At 58.9% G+C, this 16242-nt stretch overlaps 1 protein-coding gene and 1 long non-coding RNA gene across 3 annotated transcripts; both read left to right on the plus strand.

Moving 5' to 3' along the window:
• The first annotated feature begins 739 nt into the window (after positions 1 to 739).
• Positions 740 to 9829, plus strand: AMOTL2 (angiomotin like 2). Of its 2 annotated transcripts, none has more exons than XM_027729367.2 (10): positions 740 to 777; positions 1816 to 2603; positions 4112 to 4334; positions 4842 to 4986; positions 5126 to 5218; positions 5861 to 6156; positions 6263 to 6555; positions 6681 to 6892; positions 7176 to 7316; positions 8677 to 9829. In XM_027729367.2, exons 2-10 carry the CDS (start codon positions 1816 to 1818, stop codon positions 8733 to 8735), a joined length of 2250 nt encoding a protein of 749 aa, XP_027585168.2. In that variant the 5' UTR covers positions 740 to 777; the 3' UTR covers positions 8736 to 9829. The 2 variants fall into 2 exon arrangements, with proteins under 2 accessions (XP_027585168.2, XP_027585169.2); XM_027729368.2 differs by having other exon boundaries at positions 7179 to 7316.
• Positions 9830 to 10737: 908 nt separating this feature from the next.
• LOC120322723 lies at positions 10738 to 15937 on the plus strand. Its single transcript, XR_005562584.1, has 3 exons — positions 10738 to 10780; positions 10859 to 10959; positions 15824 to 15937. It is a non-coding gene; the product is annotated as an uncharacterized LOC120322723 (long non-coding RNA).
• The last annotated feature ends 305 nt before the right edge of the window (positions 15938 to 16242 follow it).

The raw sequence follows: 16242 nt of genomic DNA on the forward strand, positions 1-16242 counted from the left end.
CACGGGGAGGGGAGATGTGAGGAGGGGGACACAAGGAGGGGGATGTGAGGAGGAGGAATGTGGGGAGGGGGATGTGAAGAGGGGATAAGAGGACAGGGAATGTGAGAAGAAGGATCTGAGTAGAGGGAGTGAGGGGGATTGATACGAGGAGGATGCGAGAAGGGGGACATGAAGAGGGAAAATATGAAGAGGTGAACAGAAGAAGGGGGATGAGAGGACGGGGAATGTGAGAGGGGGACATGAGGAAGGCGATGTGAAGATGGGGGACACAAGGAGGGGGATGTGAGGAGGAGGAATGTGAGGAGGGGGATGTGAAGAGGGAGTGCAAGGAGGGGAGATGTGAGGAAGGGGGGACGCAAGGAGGGGGCATGTGAGGAGGGGGGATGTGAGGAGGGGGGATGCGAGGAGGGGGGCTGTAAGGATAGGGACACGAGGGAGGAGAATGCGAGGAGGAGGGACCCGCGGGGGGGGGGGGGGGCAGAGGAGGGGGGGACCCGCGGAGGGGGCAGAGCAGATGGGGCAGCAGGTTTGGGGTTGCCCGGCCGCGCAGACAAAGGCCGGGGCAGATTTACGGCCCGGGACAGCTGGCGGGCAGAGCCGCCCCCCCGCCCCGCAGCTGCCGCTCCGCGCCCGGCCGGTCCCTGCGCCCGCGGCGGCCCCGGGGCGGAGCGGGGCGGGCCCGGCCCCGCATTCCGGGCATAGCAGCGCCCGGCCCGGCCCCCGCGGCCCCGGGACGCCCAGAGCCGCCGCAGCTCCGCTCCGCTCCGCCATGCCCCGGTGAGTGCCGCCGCTGGGACCCCCCTCCGGCATAGGGAACCCCCTTCCCGGGATCGGGACCCCTCCCGGGACCGAGATCTCCCCAGGAAAAGGACGCCCCACGGCACAGGGAACCCCCCAGCCGGGATCGAGACACCCCCCCCGACCGGGATCCCCCCCGGTCGGGAGCGGGATCTCCTGGCACCGGGAATCACCCGACCGGCAGTGGGACCCCCCTGGACTGGGGAGCCCCCCGGCACCGGGATTCCCCTAACTGGGACCGAGACTCCCCCCGGCACTGAGAACCCCCCAGCTGGGATCCTCCCCGGGACCAGGATCTCTCCCAGGAAAAGGACGCCCCCCGGTACCGGGACCGTCCTCCCCGGGACTGGAACAACCCCCTGGGACCGGGAGCCCCCCCTCCGGGATCGGGACTCTGCCCCTGGACCAGGATTCCCCCAACCGGGACGAGACCCCTGCCGGCACCCAGAGCCCCTCACTCGGGATCGGGACCCCCCTAGAGCCCCCGGAAAAAGGATTCCCCCCAGCACTGGGGTCCCCCCTCGGCATCGTGATGCCCCAGGCACCGGGAGATCCGGGGGGATCCCAGGAACCCCCAGGACCAGGACCCTGCCCGAGACTGGGACACCCCTCGCAGGCCCAGGATCTCCAAGTCCTGTGTCCGGAGGGGATATGTTGGGGGGTCCTCCCCCCCTCCCGGTGGCCCCGTGGGGCCACTTCTCCCATTCCTGGGCCAGCGCTGGTCCCAGATCCGTGGGAATCCAGCCCCGGAGTTAGCCCTGACTCTCGAACTGGCCCCAGCTTCAGAGCTATTCCCAGTCCCAGTCCCGGTCCCAGCTCCGGCCATGGGAGCACTGAGAGCACCAGTCCTCAGCCACCCCACCGCGGAGGCTGCTCCGCGCTCCCACGGCCGCCACGGGCTCCCACCCCTTCAGCACGTCCCGGCCGGATTCCTGGCAAACAATCCCACGTCCATCGCGATCCGCGCCGTGTCCTGCCCCTGCTGCTTCCCAACAACCCCGTTTTTCCGTCTCGCAGATGTCCCAGTTGCTGCTGAGGTCCCCCGGGACGTCCCCGTCGGGTGGAAACGTGGCTCTGCCGCCGGCACGGACGGACATGAGGACGGCGGAGGACTCGAACGGGACGGTGCTGCACCGGCTGATCCAGGAGCAGCTGCGCTATGGGAACCTCACGGAGAACCGCACGCTGCTGGCCATCCAGCAGCAGGCCCTGCGCGGCGGCGGGGCCGGGAGCCCCCGCTCCTCCCTGGAGAGCCTCAGCCCCGAGGAGAGCCAGATGGTGCAGCAATCCACGCGGCAGGAGCCGCAGGGCCAGGAGCACCACTCCGACCACGTCTACTTGGAGAACAGCGTCTATCGGCTCTGCCCGCCCAAGGGCGAGGAGCTCCCCACCTACGAGGAGGCCAAGGCGCATTCCCAGTTCTACGCCTCGCAGCGGGGAGCGGCCGGCGCCGGGATTCGGGGGGAAAACCCCCCGCGCGGGGCCGAGAGCGGGGCCCGGCGCCCCGATGAGGGGCTGAAGGACCTGAAGCACGGCCACGTGCGGTCGCTGAGCGAGCGGCTCATGCGGATGTCGCTGGAGCGGAACGGGGCCAAGGCGCAGAGCCCCATCAGCGCTTCCCACAGCTTCCCGCAGCTCTCCCGGCACCACCAGCTCGGCGCCCTGCGCGGGCAGCACCCCGAGGGCACGGAGCCGCGGGGACCCCCCCCGGAGTATCCCTACGTCATCCCTTCCCAGGACGCTTACCTGGCCGAGCCCCGCCCCTGCTCCCGGGAAGGTCCTGGATTCCAGCATCCCGAAATCAGGTAAACTGCGGCCCCTGGGACACGCTTTTGGATGCCTGCCAGGAATGTCCAAGGATGGATGCTTGGAATCTGTGGGACACAGAGAGCAATGGGGAGCCTGGGCCAGCTGCTCTCCTCCTCACCAGCTCAGCCCGTGGGGATCTGCTGGGACCCCTCTGCTGGGACCCCTCTGCTCCGTTCCTCTTCCCAGTTTCCCCAGCACGGTTGGGTTTTTCCAACCGGTGATAAAAATCCCACTCCCTCAGTGTTGCCCCTTTTTCCTTGTTTTCTGGGCAAAGCAAGGGCTCCTGGCACAGCTCCTCACTGCCAAACTATGGATTCGTCCTCTCTGTATTCAGAGGGTCCGGCCCAGCCTGGCCACCCCTGGGGGTAATTTAGGAGCTGGAAACCAGCTCAGGAAACAGCTAAATGTGGAATAGGCATGGGGAAGGGTGGAAGGCAGATGTACTCCCTGTTCTGTGGAATCCCACCCCATGGTCCTGAGCTGGGAATGTCCACGTTACACCGGTATCTGCTGGGATTGCTGCTGAGCAGAAGCTGGGCTGGTGCCGGGTGATTCATGGCCCTTAGGGCAGCTCAACGCCTCTGGCAAAGCCCCAGGTTGACTATGAGATGGACACAGAGAGGTCTGGGGGGCCAGGCACCACTTGGAATTTGAGGAGGGCCTGGAAACAACCTCTTCCATTGTGGAAAATGATGGGAAGAAGGGAATTAGAGGCTTGATGGGAGGACACACTGCTCCCAGCCCTGCTGACCTATCCAGGCAGAGTGTGATAGCATCTCCAGCAGGAAAACCTTCTCCTTCCAGGGAACAAAGAGGGGAAGGGGAGCCGTGAGGAAGATGTATTTATTCTTCCTCGCTCCTATATCATCCCACAGGAATGCAGGGCCTTGGCGAGCAGCCCGCGGGGGAGCGGAGCAGGGCCGGGCCGTGCACAGCCACCCTGCCCAGGGCATTCCAGGCGGGATGTCAAGGAACTCAGGGCAGTGGCGTGAGGGGTGGCCAGGCTGGGCCGGACCCTCTGAATACAGAGAGGACGAATCCATAGTTTGGCAGTGAGGAGCTGTGCCAGGAGCCCTTGCTTTGCCCAGAAAACAAGGAAAAAGGGGCAACACTGCTGGCTTCCAAGGTGCATCCTATGCATGGCTGTCTGCAACATTCCCAGGAATAGGGGGGCCTGGGAGCCCAGCCAGACCCACTGGCCAGGTCCTGGAGCAGTCAGGTCAAGGCATCCCTGCCAGAAGGGATTTGTGGTTAGAAAGCAAGTGCTTCCCAGGTCTAAAAAGCAAGATAGGCACTTCCCAGAGCCTCCCTCCTCCTTTGGGGGCACCGGCACCCTCTTGGCCCATGGGTTTGCAGCATTTGGTGGGGTGCCAGTGGTTGGAGTTGACGATCTTGGAGGTCTTTTCCGTCTTTAACGAGTCCATGGTTCTGTGCTGGACTTGCGGTCGGCTCTCCCATTCCCCCAAACCTTGACCGCCTCTTGTCCCTCCCTCCCTCCCCGCAGGGTGCTGCCCACCCCGGTCCCAGCCGCGTTCCTGCCGCTGTGCCCGGGCGCGCTGGGTCCGGCGGGCGTGGAGGCCCTGGTGAGCGCCCAGGCGGTGTCGGCCGGGAGCCGCCTGGCCCGGGCGGACGCGGTGCTGCGGGAGAACGAGAGGCTGCAGCGGGAGAGCGAGAAGCTGCGGCGGGAGCTGGAGAGCTGTGCCGAGAAGGCGAGCCGCATCCAGAAGGTGAGGGGACGGTGGCAGCCCTGTGTCCCCCCTGCCTCGGGGGGGGGGACGCTCGGCCAGCTGCTGTGAAAATTCACCCCCTTTAGTGATTTAATCCCTTCTCCTCCTCCCTCCGGCGCGTTGTTCCCCTCGGAGCAGCTGCGGCACGGCAGCCGGGACTGGGGAGAAGGAGCCCATTCTCCGGTGACCCCCTCCCTCTGCCTGTCCCCCCCATCCCGGCCGCCACAGAAAGCCCTTTGTGCAGCCAAGTACAAGGGGCGGCTGTTCCCTGTGGCAGGGCTACAGCGGAGCCAAAACCTGCAGAGAGCCTCTTCCACAAGAAAAAAGGCAGAAAACGTCAGCTTTAACCCCCAAAGCGTGTTCTGGGGATTTCGTGGGGTCCTGTGTGCTGAGCTCCTCTGGCAGCTCGGGTTGGGCTGAGCACCCCGGGCAAGCTTTGCAGCATCTCCCTTTCCTTTCCTCATTCCATGAATATCTAACCCTGGCCTGTCCCTTCCTCCACCCCAGCTGGAGAGTGAGATCCAGCGCATCTCGGAGGATTATGAAAACCTCGTGAAGGCGTCTTCCAAGCGGGAAGCCTTGGAGAAAGCCATGAGGAACAAGAGAGACAGCGAGATGCGGCGGCTCCAGGACTTCAACCGGGACCTGAAAGGTGAGGGACCCTCCATGTCCCCATCCCTGTGGGCTCTCTGTGTCCCATGGGTGTTTCCATGGGAAACCCAGCTTTTTGTAGTTCCTCCGGCCAAATTCTTGTATTTAAATCTTAATTGGGTTTAATTGTTTTGTACCAGAGCGATTGGAATCAGCAAACAAGCAGCTGGCCAGCAAGGCCCAGGAAAGCCAGGAGAGCAACCAGGGCAGTGTGGCCAAACTCCTGGCACAGAGTAAGTCCCGGGGGACACCCGTCCTTGTCTGGCTGCCTGTGGCATCTGTGAGTGGGACAGAGGGGCTCGGCTGGAGGGGGAGGAGGAGGCGGGTGGTGGGTGGCAGCTCTCGCCCTTCCCCAGGGAGGATGGAGCAGCTCTTGGCGCTGGACTCGAGCCATTAATCCCGCCGGCCGGCCGACGGCGTGACCCGCATTCCCCACATTCCTGCCGCTGTGCTGGCTCTTCCAGCACCAAGCCCGCACTCCCGCCCCACGCCAGCCCGGCCATTCTCTCCCTCCTCCCTCCTGCACCTCGCAACTGTGCCAGCCTGGACTGTTTTGGGGAAAATATACCTAAATCATTACTTTAGCAGAGAGACACAGTGTTAGTGGGGGGAATTGCATCCCCTTCCCTAAAGTGGCTGGATTCATACTGGGCAGGTTTCACCCTTCCCGAGCCAAAATTTAGGCTGGAATGTGGCAAGTGGAGGCTTTTGTCCATCTGCCCAAGTGCCTGGGCAGCCTCTGGCCCCCAGGTGGTAGATGATCTTGGGGGAGGGGTGGCATGGCTGGATTTTGGGGAGGAAAGAACCCCTGCAGAGCTTCCTGAGCCAGCCTTAGGGAAGCAAAACCTCTGAGATTTGGGGGGGTTCTCTTTCAGGCTACGAGCACCAGCAGGAGAAGGAGAAGCTGGAGCGGGAGGTGTCCCTGCTGCGCAGTGCCAACGAGGACCAGCGGCGGCGGGCAGAGCTGCTGGAGCAGGCGCTGGGCAGTGCCCAGGCGCGGGCGGCCAAGGCCGAGGCCGAGCTCCGGAAGAAACGAGCCTACGTGGAGAAGGTGGAGCGGCTGCAGGCAGCCCTGGGGCAGCTCCAGGCCGCCTGTGAGAAGCGGGAGCAGCTGGAGCTGCGGCTCCGCACCCGCCTGGAGCAGGAGCTGAAGATGCTGCGGGCTCAGCAGGTGGGTGCTGGTGACCTACGGTGGGAGCCGGCGAGGCAAGGGCGGGTGCTGCGTCCTCCCAGCACCTCCTCACCCTCATTTTGGGCTGTTTTTTGGGCTGCTGCAGAGGCAGGCAGGCGCCGCGGGTGGGGGGACGCCGGAGCTGAGCGCCCACATGCTGTCAGAGCAGCTGAGGGAGAAGGAGGAGAAGATCCTGGCGCTGGAGGCCGACATGACCAAGTGGGAGCAGAAGTACCTGGAGGAGTGCACCATGAGGCAGTTCGCCATGGACGCCGCGGCCACGGCGGCCGCCCAGCGGGACACCACCCTCATCAGCCACTCCCCGCGGCATTCCCCCAACAGCAGCTTCAATGAGGACCTTCTCCTGGCCAGCCACAAGCACCAGGAGATGGAGAACAGGTACTCCCATCTCGCTGGAGGAGTTTTGCCCCCATCAAGCTCGTGCTGTGGTCTGGTCGGGTGGTGCTGCGTCCTCCTCTCCCCATCCGGCTCCTCTCCCAGCTTCTGCCTGTTCTCCTCTCCAGGTTAAAAGCCCTCCATGCCCAAATTCTGGAGAAGGATGCTGTTATCAAGGTCCTGCAGCAGCGCTCGCGGAGGGACCCCAGCAAAGCCCTGCAGGGCTCCCTGCGGCCGGCCAAATCCGTGCCCTCCATCTTCGCCGCCTCGGCCACCCCGAGCTGGCCAGGGGCTGGCCAGAGCGACCGCTCCGCCGAGGGCAGCTCCCGGGGCAGCACAGGTAAATATGGACACCTGCCTGCCAGCAGTTCCCCCTGCGGTTTTGGAATCGTAGAGCTTGGGGAGGGGGGATTTCTCCAGGAGCAGCCAGAGGAGCCAGCAATTGTAGAATTGTAGAATCATGGAATGATTTGGGTTGGAAGGGACCTTAAAGCTCATCTCGTTCCACCCCTCTGCCATGAGTAGGGACACTTTCCACTAGACCAGGTTGCTCCAAGCCCTGTCCAACCTGGCCTTGGACACTTGAATCCCTTGCCTTGAATCCCTAATGGTGTCTCCTCCAGCAGGCAAAGCCAGTGCCGAAGGAGCGGGAGCTCCTGCTGCCCTTCCCTTGCCCTCCCACTCCAAGCATGGCAGCAAGGATGGCAGCACACAGACAGACGGGGCTGGGAGCAGCAGCCAGGGCGAGGGCACCGGAGTGCTGGGTAAGTCTCCCTGGATGACATGAGATGGGGACTTGGGATGCTCCAGCACAGGGCTTAGAGTTCCCAAGATGGGCTCTGCCCGAGTGTTGGTGATTTTTTAAGGCATTTTAAAGGCCCTAGTTGAGTTGGGGAAGGCTGTGGATGTGGTCTATCTAGACTTTAGCAAGGCCTTTGACACTGTCTCCCATAATATACTCCTGGAAAAGCTGGTAGCCCATGGCTTGGACAAGTGTACCCTCTCCTGGATTAGGAGCTGGCTGGAGGGTCAGGCCCAGAGAGTGCTGGTGAATGGAGCTGCATCCAGCTGGCGGCCGGTCACCAGTGGTGTTCCCCAGGGGTCTGTGTTGGGTCCAGTCCTGTTTAACATCCTTATTGATGATTTAGATGAGGGGATTGAGTCCATCATCAGCAAATTTGCTGATGACACCAAACTGGGAGGGAGTGTCGACCTGCTGGAAGGCAGCAGGGCTCTGCAGAGGGATCTGGATAGACTTGAGAGATGGGCTGATTCCAATGGGATGAAGTTCAATAAAGCCAAGTGCCGGGTCCTGCACTTTGGCCACAACAACCCCCTGCAGCGCTACAGGCTGGGCACAGAGTGGCTGGAAAGCAGCCAGGCAGACAGGGACCTGGGGGTACTAATTGACAGGAAGCTCAACATGAGCCAACAGTGTGCCCAGGTGGCCAAGAAGGCCAATGGGATCTTGTCCTGTATCAAAAATAGCGTGGCCAGCAGGAGTAGGGAAGTGATCCTTCCCCTGTACTCTGCGTTGGTGAGGCCACACCTTGAGTATTGTGTTCAGTTCTGGGCCCCTCAGTTCAGAAAGGATATTGAGGTGCTGGAGCGGGTCCAGAGAAGAGCAACAAGGCTGGTGAAGGGACTGGCGCATAAGTCCTATGGGGAGAGGCTGAGGGAGCTGGGGTTGTTTAGCCTGGAGAAGAGGAGGCTCAGAGGTGACCTCATCACAGTCTATAACTACCTGAAGGGAAGTTCTAACCAGGTGGGGGTTGGTCTCTTCTCTCAGGCACTCAGCAATAGGACAAGGGGGCACGGGCTTAAGCTCCGCCAGGGGAAATTTAAGTTGGATATCAGGAGCAAATTCTTTACAGAGAGAGTAATCAGGCATTGGAATGGGCTGCCCAGAGAGGTGGTGGATTCACCATCCCTGGAGATTTTTAAACGCAGATTGGACGTGGCACTGAGTGCCATGATCTAATAAATGGACTGGATTTGGACCAAGGGTTGGACTCGATGATCTCGGAGGTCTTTTCTAACCCAGTCGATTCTATGATTCTATTCTATGATTCTATGATTCTATGAATCCCTGCGAATGCCTGTTAATCCCTTCTTTCCCTGCAGAGAGCTCAGCCGCTGCCAGAGCCCCAGATCTGTCTGACATGGTGGAAATCCTGATTTAAGGCCCCTCTGCCCTTCCTGCCGGCACCTCGGGATGGAGAAGCCTGTGGGAAGGGGAGGCCGAGCCTGGAGCTCAGCGGTGTCCCCGCGGCCCGTCCCGGCAGTGACCCCCGTGCGTGGGAGGGTCCCTGTCCCCCCTCGGTGCCCACACGGGTCCCCGGCTGCGCGGGGCGTGCTGGACCCCGGGGACCCCGCGGTGGCAGCTTAAAATACACCTCGTCAGCTCCATCCCCATCCCGGCTCCATCCGCATCCCAGCTCCCACCTCTGGGTCTTGGCCATCTGCACAGGAAAATCCCTCCCTGTTCGCCCGAACTGTTCCCACAAGCCGATGTCTCTGCACGAGGGCAGAGCCAGGAGAGGGGATCCTTGTCCTCCATGGGTCCCACCGACCACCCGGATCCACGCGGCCAAGCCAAGAGCCAGGAGCCCCAGACTTCCATCACCTGCATCCTGCCTCTGGGGTTCATGACAGGGTGACAGTGAAACAAAACATGATCATGGAGGGAGTGAAAGGTGTAGGAGAAAGCAGAGGTGCAGGGCTCTGTGGGAAGCGAGGATGCTGAAGGAGGCAGTGGGATGTGCCACCCCTCTCCTGCCTGCATCCCCTGGCTACTGGCAGCTGGCTTTGCCCGTAGCCAGCATCGACATCCAGCTCCTTAGAGCCTCCCATCCTTGCCCTTCATGTATATATATATTTTTTCTCTATTTCTTCCTCCTTTCAACGTGTGCATTTGCTGGCCAACTGCATTTTTTATTTTTCTCTCCCCAGACACGTAAAAAATGCGTTCGGTTCTTGTGCATTGTTTACAAAGTGGAAAAGAAACAAAAAGTTATGAAAGAGGAGAAAAAAAAAACAAACAAGCCCCCACAACTTAATATATTTTATATTAATATTGGTATTTCTTTTTAAGTATTTTTTTTGTGCTGTGAACTTTTTTTCCTGCCAAAGATGACAAGTTCTCGTTTGTGCGTTTTAAGTTATCTTTAAGTATTTAAACGTAAACCTGGCTGTTTCGTTACGCCGCCCTATACCGAGATTGCTGTAGCATTCCACTTGGTATAATGATATTTTAATAAAAAAACCCAAATATTGACCCCTGGATACTCTTTTTTTCCATGCGACGGGGAGAGATGGAGGCTCCGGCTGGGGAAAGGGGGTCTGGGGGTGGTGACCCCCCGGTTCAAATGTCCTTCCCAGCTCTCCAAGAAGAGGTTTGGGGTGAAGCTGCTTGGGAGAGGGGAAAAAATCCTCAGGAGCATGTCTGTGTTTCCCAAAATCCCATTGGGATCCCATTCCCCCCATCCTTCTTGGGGAAAAGATGGAGTTGCCAAGAAATGTCGATGTAGTTTCCTTCCTGCCCTTGCATCCCTGCATCCCTGTGTTCTTGACTCCTGCATCCCTGTGACCCTGCATCCCTGTGTCCTCAGTCCTGGTATTTCTGCATCCCCTATCTCCCTCCTGATGAGATCCTCCTCCTCTTCCTCACAAGACCCCTTCCTGCTCTCCTAATGCTCCACCATGGATCTCCCTGAAGGCCAGGACTTCCAGCATGGCTGGCCCTGGTCCCCACGCTTTCCCTGGCTTTGTCAGCCACCTCCAAGCCCTTCCCACCCCAGCTGGCTCCTGGATCTTCCAGAAGACCAGAAGTTCTCCAGGTGTTGGACTTTCATTTTTAACAGGTGTGTCATTAGTACTTCCCAGGGAGCATCCCTGGGGACTCTGCCATCTCCAGCCAGGCCGGAACTTTCCCTCTGTGCATCCTTTGGCAATGACTGGCAGCTCATCTTTGTTATCCCGCTGTCCCTGGGGACCAGGAGTTCTTGTGCAAGTCTCTCTGCAATAGCTTGGATTCTGTGGAACAATGGCATCAGAAACCAGCTTTGTTGCCAACTCCTCCCTGGAACTATGGAACCATGGAATCGTTTAGGTTGGAAAAGCACCTTAAGATCATCAAGTCCAACCATTAACCCAGCACTGCCAAGGCCACCACTAACCCATGTCCACAAATGCCACATCTACATGTGTTTGAACACTTGCAGAGATGGTGATTCAGGCACTTCCATGGGCAGGATCCCTTAGGGCTCCGTTCTTGGTGGGACAGCGATGCTGAATGCCACCTCAGCTCTACCCTTCCCACTCAGGAATCTGGAAGGAGCATGGCTGAAAAATGAGAATTTGGGGCTTCCTGTGGCCGTGGGACAGGTCTCCATCCCTGAGGAGCAGGTTAGAAACACTTGGAACAGTGGGAAGCTCAGAGCCGGGCTCCTCCTTCCACCCATGGCTTGTCCTGGGTGTTGCAAGCAGGGAAACAAAAGCTCCCCCCATGCAAAAGGCTGAAAGGGACCCTGAAACGGGGCCAGCGATGGGAAGAACTGGGTGGGAACTCACAGGGAGCTGTTGAGGCTGGGAATATGTCCGGGGGTCCTGGCAGCCGCTGGCCAGGGCCGTACCTACCCTGCCTCCCCCAGCTCCTGCCACCCCGGAGCTGCAGCAGCCGCCTGGGAAGGCCGGCAGCATTCCTGGCATTCCACAGCTCTCACACCCCACGCTTTATTTACCCGAATCCGGATGCAGAGCGGCCCGACTGCAGGTCTGGCTGTTTGCAGGCAGCTTTCCACGTCCAGGGATTCAGGGAACGGGCTCCTGTTGGGAGATTTGCTCCCTGTTTGGCCACTGACCCCCATCCCCAGGACTTTCACAGTCTCCAGGAGTCAGAAAAAACTCCAAAGCCCCTCTGTGCATGCAGGAATTGGGCTGTGGGGAGAGGATTCCCAAGCCCAGCAGGTTGGGCAGGAGGTCCCAGCTCCTCCTGCCACACTTCCCGAGGAGCCGAGTGCTTTGGTAGGGATGCTCTTCAGCCAGAGCAACATCCCAAAGGAGCTGCACACCTTGGCAAATGGAGGCTGCTGTGGGGGTGTGTTATCACCTGCTCCATCGCTCCGTCCTCACAGGCATTTCCTTCTGCCCTTCCCACACCCTCTCGCTGGGTTTCATCACTGGCATCACTTGGACCCACTGTCCTTTATCCCATGAGGATCCAGGACATGTCCCTGTCACCATAGCATGGCTGAAATGGTGTGTGGGAGCCAAGCCTCCTGCTCTCATCCCTGTGTCTGTGATCTCTGACTCCCTGATCCTTGCATCTCTATGTCCCCGATCCTTTCATTCCTGTGTCCCTGCATCTCTGTATCCCTCTGTCTCTGTGTCCCCGTGTCCTTGATCTCTGCATCCTTGCATCCTTGTATCCCTGTATCCTTGTGTCCTTGCGCCCATGTCCTTGATCTCTACATCCCTGTATCCCTGCATTCTCGCACCCCTGCATCCCTTATCTCAGTCCTTGCATCTCTGTCCCCGGGGTTCCCCATGCCCTGAGAGGTGGTGGTGGAGTTGCCTGAGGAGTTGCTGGCTGGGCTGGCACCTGGATGCGACTCCTCCTCTGGGCTGCACATCCACAGCCCTGGAGAGATGGAAAAGGGCCAGCGGGCTCTGCTCCGAGTGCCACCACTGTCACCTTGGTGGCCCTGGGAGAGACGCCCTGTCTTGGAGCAGCAGCAGAGAGATGGCTCGGCTGGTCCAGGTGCTGTTCAGGGTCTGGTCCCTCCATGGTCACAGTGGGACAGGACAAGGCCAAGAATCTCTTTGGGGCTCCTCGGCCATCCACCAAGCCCCATTCCCAGCCAGGAACACCTTGTCCCCCAGTGCCACACCACAGCACCATCTCTGCAGCTTTGGTTCCTGCGTTTCCTCATTTCTCTTTGGAGAAAGTTGAAGCTTGGTCCTTGGAGCACCCTTGGATCTTGGTGGCTCCTTCATTGGCCCTGGTTCCTCATCATCCGCTCCTCATGCATCCTCTCTCTTTTCCCACTTGCCAAATGCTAGGGCTGGATGGGGAAAGACAAGCTTGTCACACCCTCATTCCTATGGAAAACTCTCTTAAAACTGAAAAATCCCCACCAGGATTTGGGAGAAAAGGAATTTCACTCCCCTTCCAAATAGTCCCAATCCTCGTGGGAGAAGTCTGGCAAGGCTGTGGGCCAGCCCTGCAGCTGCTTCCCAGCAAACCAGTCGGGCAAACCGGGTGCTTTCTCTTGCCTCAAGTCCTGACTTGCTCGTTGGACTGGCAGGAATGAAGCTGTCCCTGCTGGGCCTGCTGAACCTTTCCCTTCCCCCTCCCTCCCTCATTCCACCCCATTCCAGGGGGTCCCCGAGGTCTCCAGCTCCTCTCTGTGCCCGGAGCTTTTTGGGAGGTTCCCCCCCTGCCAGGCTTTCTTCTGCCAGAGGGTCAACGCTCCCTTCCTGAATTCCTTGCACTGGTCCTTGTTTGCATCCCGTTGCAGAATGAGCCACTCCAAGGTGTCCCCTCCCTGCAGGGCATCAGTGTGTCTTGATCTTTGCACTCCCATGACCCTGCATCCATGTGTCCTCGATCTCTGCAACCCTGTGTCCTCAATCCTTGCATCCCTGTCCTCCTGGCTTCCCATGTCCCTAAGAAGGGGTGGCTGGAGATGCCTGCCAAGCATCCAAGCTGCCTGTGTGGCAGGGATGGGACCAAGGGATGGGGATTGTTCTGTTATTTAGGAGGTGGCTGGGACACCCTCCTGGACGTTCCATCCACCCAGCCACGGGGCATCATCCAGCTTGGGAGCTCCATCCCCATCCTCCCCAGCCCCAGGTCCTCCTGAAGCCCTTCATGGAGAGGGGGTGAGCACCATCCAGGTGTTGTGGCCCAGGGCTGCCCAGCTCCTGCCCTCCCAGCCAGGATCACTGCCCAGGCTTTGCTGGGCTCAGCACAAGCGGTCGGACCCGTGGTGCGAGCGCGGCGAATTCCTCATTCCTCTTCCCTGCACTGTGCTCCCTGCCTGCCATCTTTGCATGCAAACAGTAAACAGGCTGTTATTATCCTGGATGCTTTGAATAACTGTGGCTATTTTTTCTCTTCCCAGTATTCTAAAAAGGCAAAAAATTCCCTGCGGTTTCTGAGTCAACTTTTTTTTTCCTCAGTCTCTTTTCTTTCCTTCCCACCACCTCTGTGACCTTGAAAGCCCAGGCGGATGAGCTCTGGCTGTCTCTGCTCACACCCTCTCCCCGGCTGTGCTCCTGCTGCTGCTCTCTCCTCTCCTTGTGGCTGGAAACGGGGGAATCTGGGGCTGAGCCTGGTGGTGGAGCAGCCCTGGGCTGGCAGTGGTGGGCAGGATCTGGCCTGTAGCCTCCCCTGGCTGAGAAGTTGGGGATGTTCAAGGAGCTGGGGATGCTCAAGGTGGCCAGGGATGCTGCAGGAGGGAGGCACTGGGGATGCTGGAGGTGGCTGTGGATTCTTGAGGCACTGGGGATTCTCAAGGGATGCTGGGGGAGGGTGATGATGCTGAAAGTGCTGGGGGTGCTGGGGGTGCTCAAGGAGGTGGGGGATGCTGGAGGAGGTGCTGGAGATGCTCAACGGGGACAGGGATCCTGGGGGAGGCTGAGGATGCTGGAGGCACTGCTACCGGAAATGCCTGAGATGCTGGTGGTGCTGGAGGAGCTGGGGGTGCTGGAGGTTCTGGGGATGATCCAAGAGGCTGGAGGTGCTTGAGGAGGTTGTGGATGCTCAAGGATTCTGGAGATCCTTGAGGTGCTGGGGATGCTCGAGGTGGCTGGGGATGTAGAAGGTACTGAGGATGCTGGAGATGCAGGGGATGCTGGGGTAGTTTGAGGCACTGGGGGTGCAGCTCACACAGGCAGCTGGGGCAGGGGCACGGGATGCTGCCTGTGCTCCTCACTTTGCACCCCCAGGGCTTGGAAGGTGTGTGTCCAGGGACGATGAAGGCAGCTGGGAGCTGAGGGAGGCATGAGAACAACTGGACCATCCAGCCCTGGTAGGCAGCTGGTGTTCCCTGGTTCGCTCCACGTGTCCCCTGGCAGGGCCGAGACTCCTTCCTCCCCTTTCCTGCCCCCTCACCCTCGCCCTGAAAGCCTTCCCCAGAGCAGGGCCCTTGGGCTGGCACATGGTGGGCAGGGCCCAGGCAGAGCAGGGATGTGGCTGAAAGCCCCTCTCCAGCCCAGGGTTCAGTGCCTGCAGGTCTCCAGGAGGTCAGAACCGGTGGCTTGGAATGGATCAGGGCTCTCGACTGGGAGGGTTTGCTGCTGTGTGGGGGTGATGTTTTTTTGGGAATGACCCCCATGTTCAGCTGCATCCCTGCCTGCTGCAGGAGGAGATGCCTGAGGGGGTAGCTCCACTTTCAGCCCCAGGTTGTATCATCTCAGCAAAATTTTTGGGATGCTTCAGATGCTTCAGCAGCCAAGGAGAGATGGTGAGTCCATAGGTGAGGAAGAGGAGGCCAGTGCCAGCTGGGATGTGGAGGATGGTCAATGAGCAGCTGATGAATTCATCCTTGTGCTGTTTCTCCATGGAAAAACCAGTGCTGGGCTTCTGCAGGGGGGTCTGTCAGTGCTGGGAAGGCACCAGGATAAGAAGGGAAGGGAAGGGATTGAGCATACCACTAGAGCAGGGTTTTTTGTGTTTTGTTTTGTTTTGTTGTTTTTTTTTTTTTAGTTGCTAGCTGCGTTTTGCTGCAGCAGGAAAATTTGAGAGGTTTGTGGCAGGTCCTGGCACACGGGGCTGGATCTGGCATGGAGCAAAGGGCAAATCCCCAGGGCAATGAGCCACATCCTACCACAGGGTGCTGCAACATGCTCTGGCCAAGTACCTGGCGGGAGCCAGGGATTAATAATCTGGATGGAGAAAAACTGTGGTCATTAGAAGCTCATTTGGAAGCAAAGGGGCTTGGAAAGGACATGAGGCTCTCGGCACTTCCTCAGCTGGACAGGGAAATGACATCCAGCCACAGGGACTGGAGACAGCCAGAGCCATCGCTCCAGGCAGGGAAAGCCTTTACAACCCACCCAACTTCATTCCCCAGGTCTCTCTCTCCCACCACTGAGTCAGTGCACACTAACACTGCTCAGGACATTTCAAGGGAAACTTCAGTTTCAAGTATTTTCCCATTTTTCCCACACAGAAGTGCCTTGGGTTTTTTAGTTTTTTATTTTTCCTTTTTTTTTTTGGTTGTTGTTGTTCTTTAATTAAAAAAACCTGTCTTCTTCCTTCCAGGAAAACTTGGATGTTTGGCCTTTTTGCCCACTGCAGGGGAAACTTTCCATCATGATTTTTCTTTCCTCTCCTCTTTGGAGCTAAAACTCTCCTGAATAAACAAGAATGTGTACTGGTTAATGGAAGAGAAGGGTCCATTTCCCTCTTTCTCAGTTCCTCATGCTTAGGAAAATCACAGAATTACTGAAATTTGGGGAAAACAATTGGATTCAGGCCAAGAGAAAGTTTTAACTCCTGAGGCTTGAAATTTTATGTGTTCCAGGTTTCCTTGAAATTTTTCACTGTGCGGGAGGGGGAGGGAGAGAATCACTTTCCTTGAATTTCCTAATTCTTCATTCGAGAAAGGTGGAGAATAAAAAATTCCAAGTTTCAGGGAGAAAAACACAAACAGCAAGAGGCAGAATGTGAATTTTGGCCTC

This window comes from Pipra filicauda, unplaced genomic scaffold (genome assembly GCF_003945595.2).
Source record: "Pipra filicauda isolate LSUMZ 115617 unplaced genomic scaffold, ASM394559v2 scaffold146_size1912638_pilon, whole genome shotgun sequence".
Taxonomy (NCBI): Eukaryota; Metazoa; Chordata; class Aves; order Passeriformes; family Pipridae; genus Pipra; species Pipra filicauda.

What these genes read in the sequence shown, in the direction of transcription:
- AMOTL2 (XM_027729367.2), top strand. Translation starts at nt 1,816, where the DNA reads ATGTCCCAGTTGCTGCTGAGGTCCCCCGGGACGTCCCCGTCGGGTGGA. An exon ending in TTCCAGCATCCCGAAATCAG is followed by an intron (nt 2,604 to 4,111) that starts GTAAACTGCGGC and finishes CCCTCCCCGCAG; the next exon opens with GGTGCTGCCCACCCCGGTCC. An exon ending in GGCCAAACTCCTGGCACAGA is followed by an intron (nt 5,219 to 5,860) that starts GTAAGTCCCGGG and finishes GTTCTCTTTCAG; the next exon opens with GCTACGAGCACCAGCAGGAG.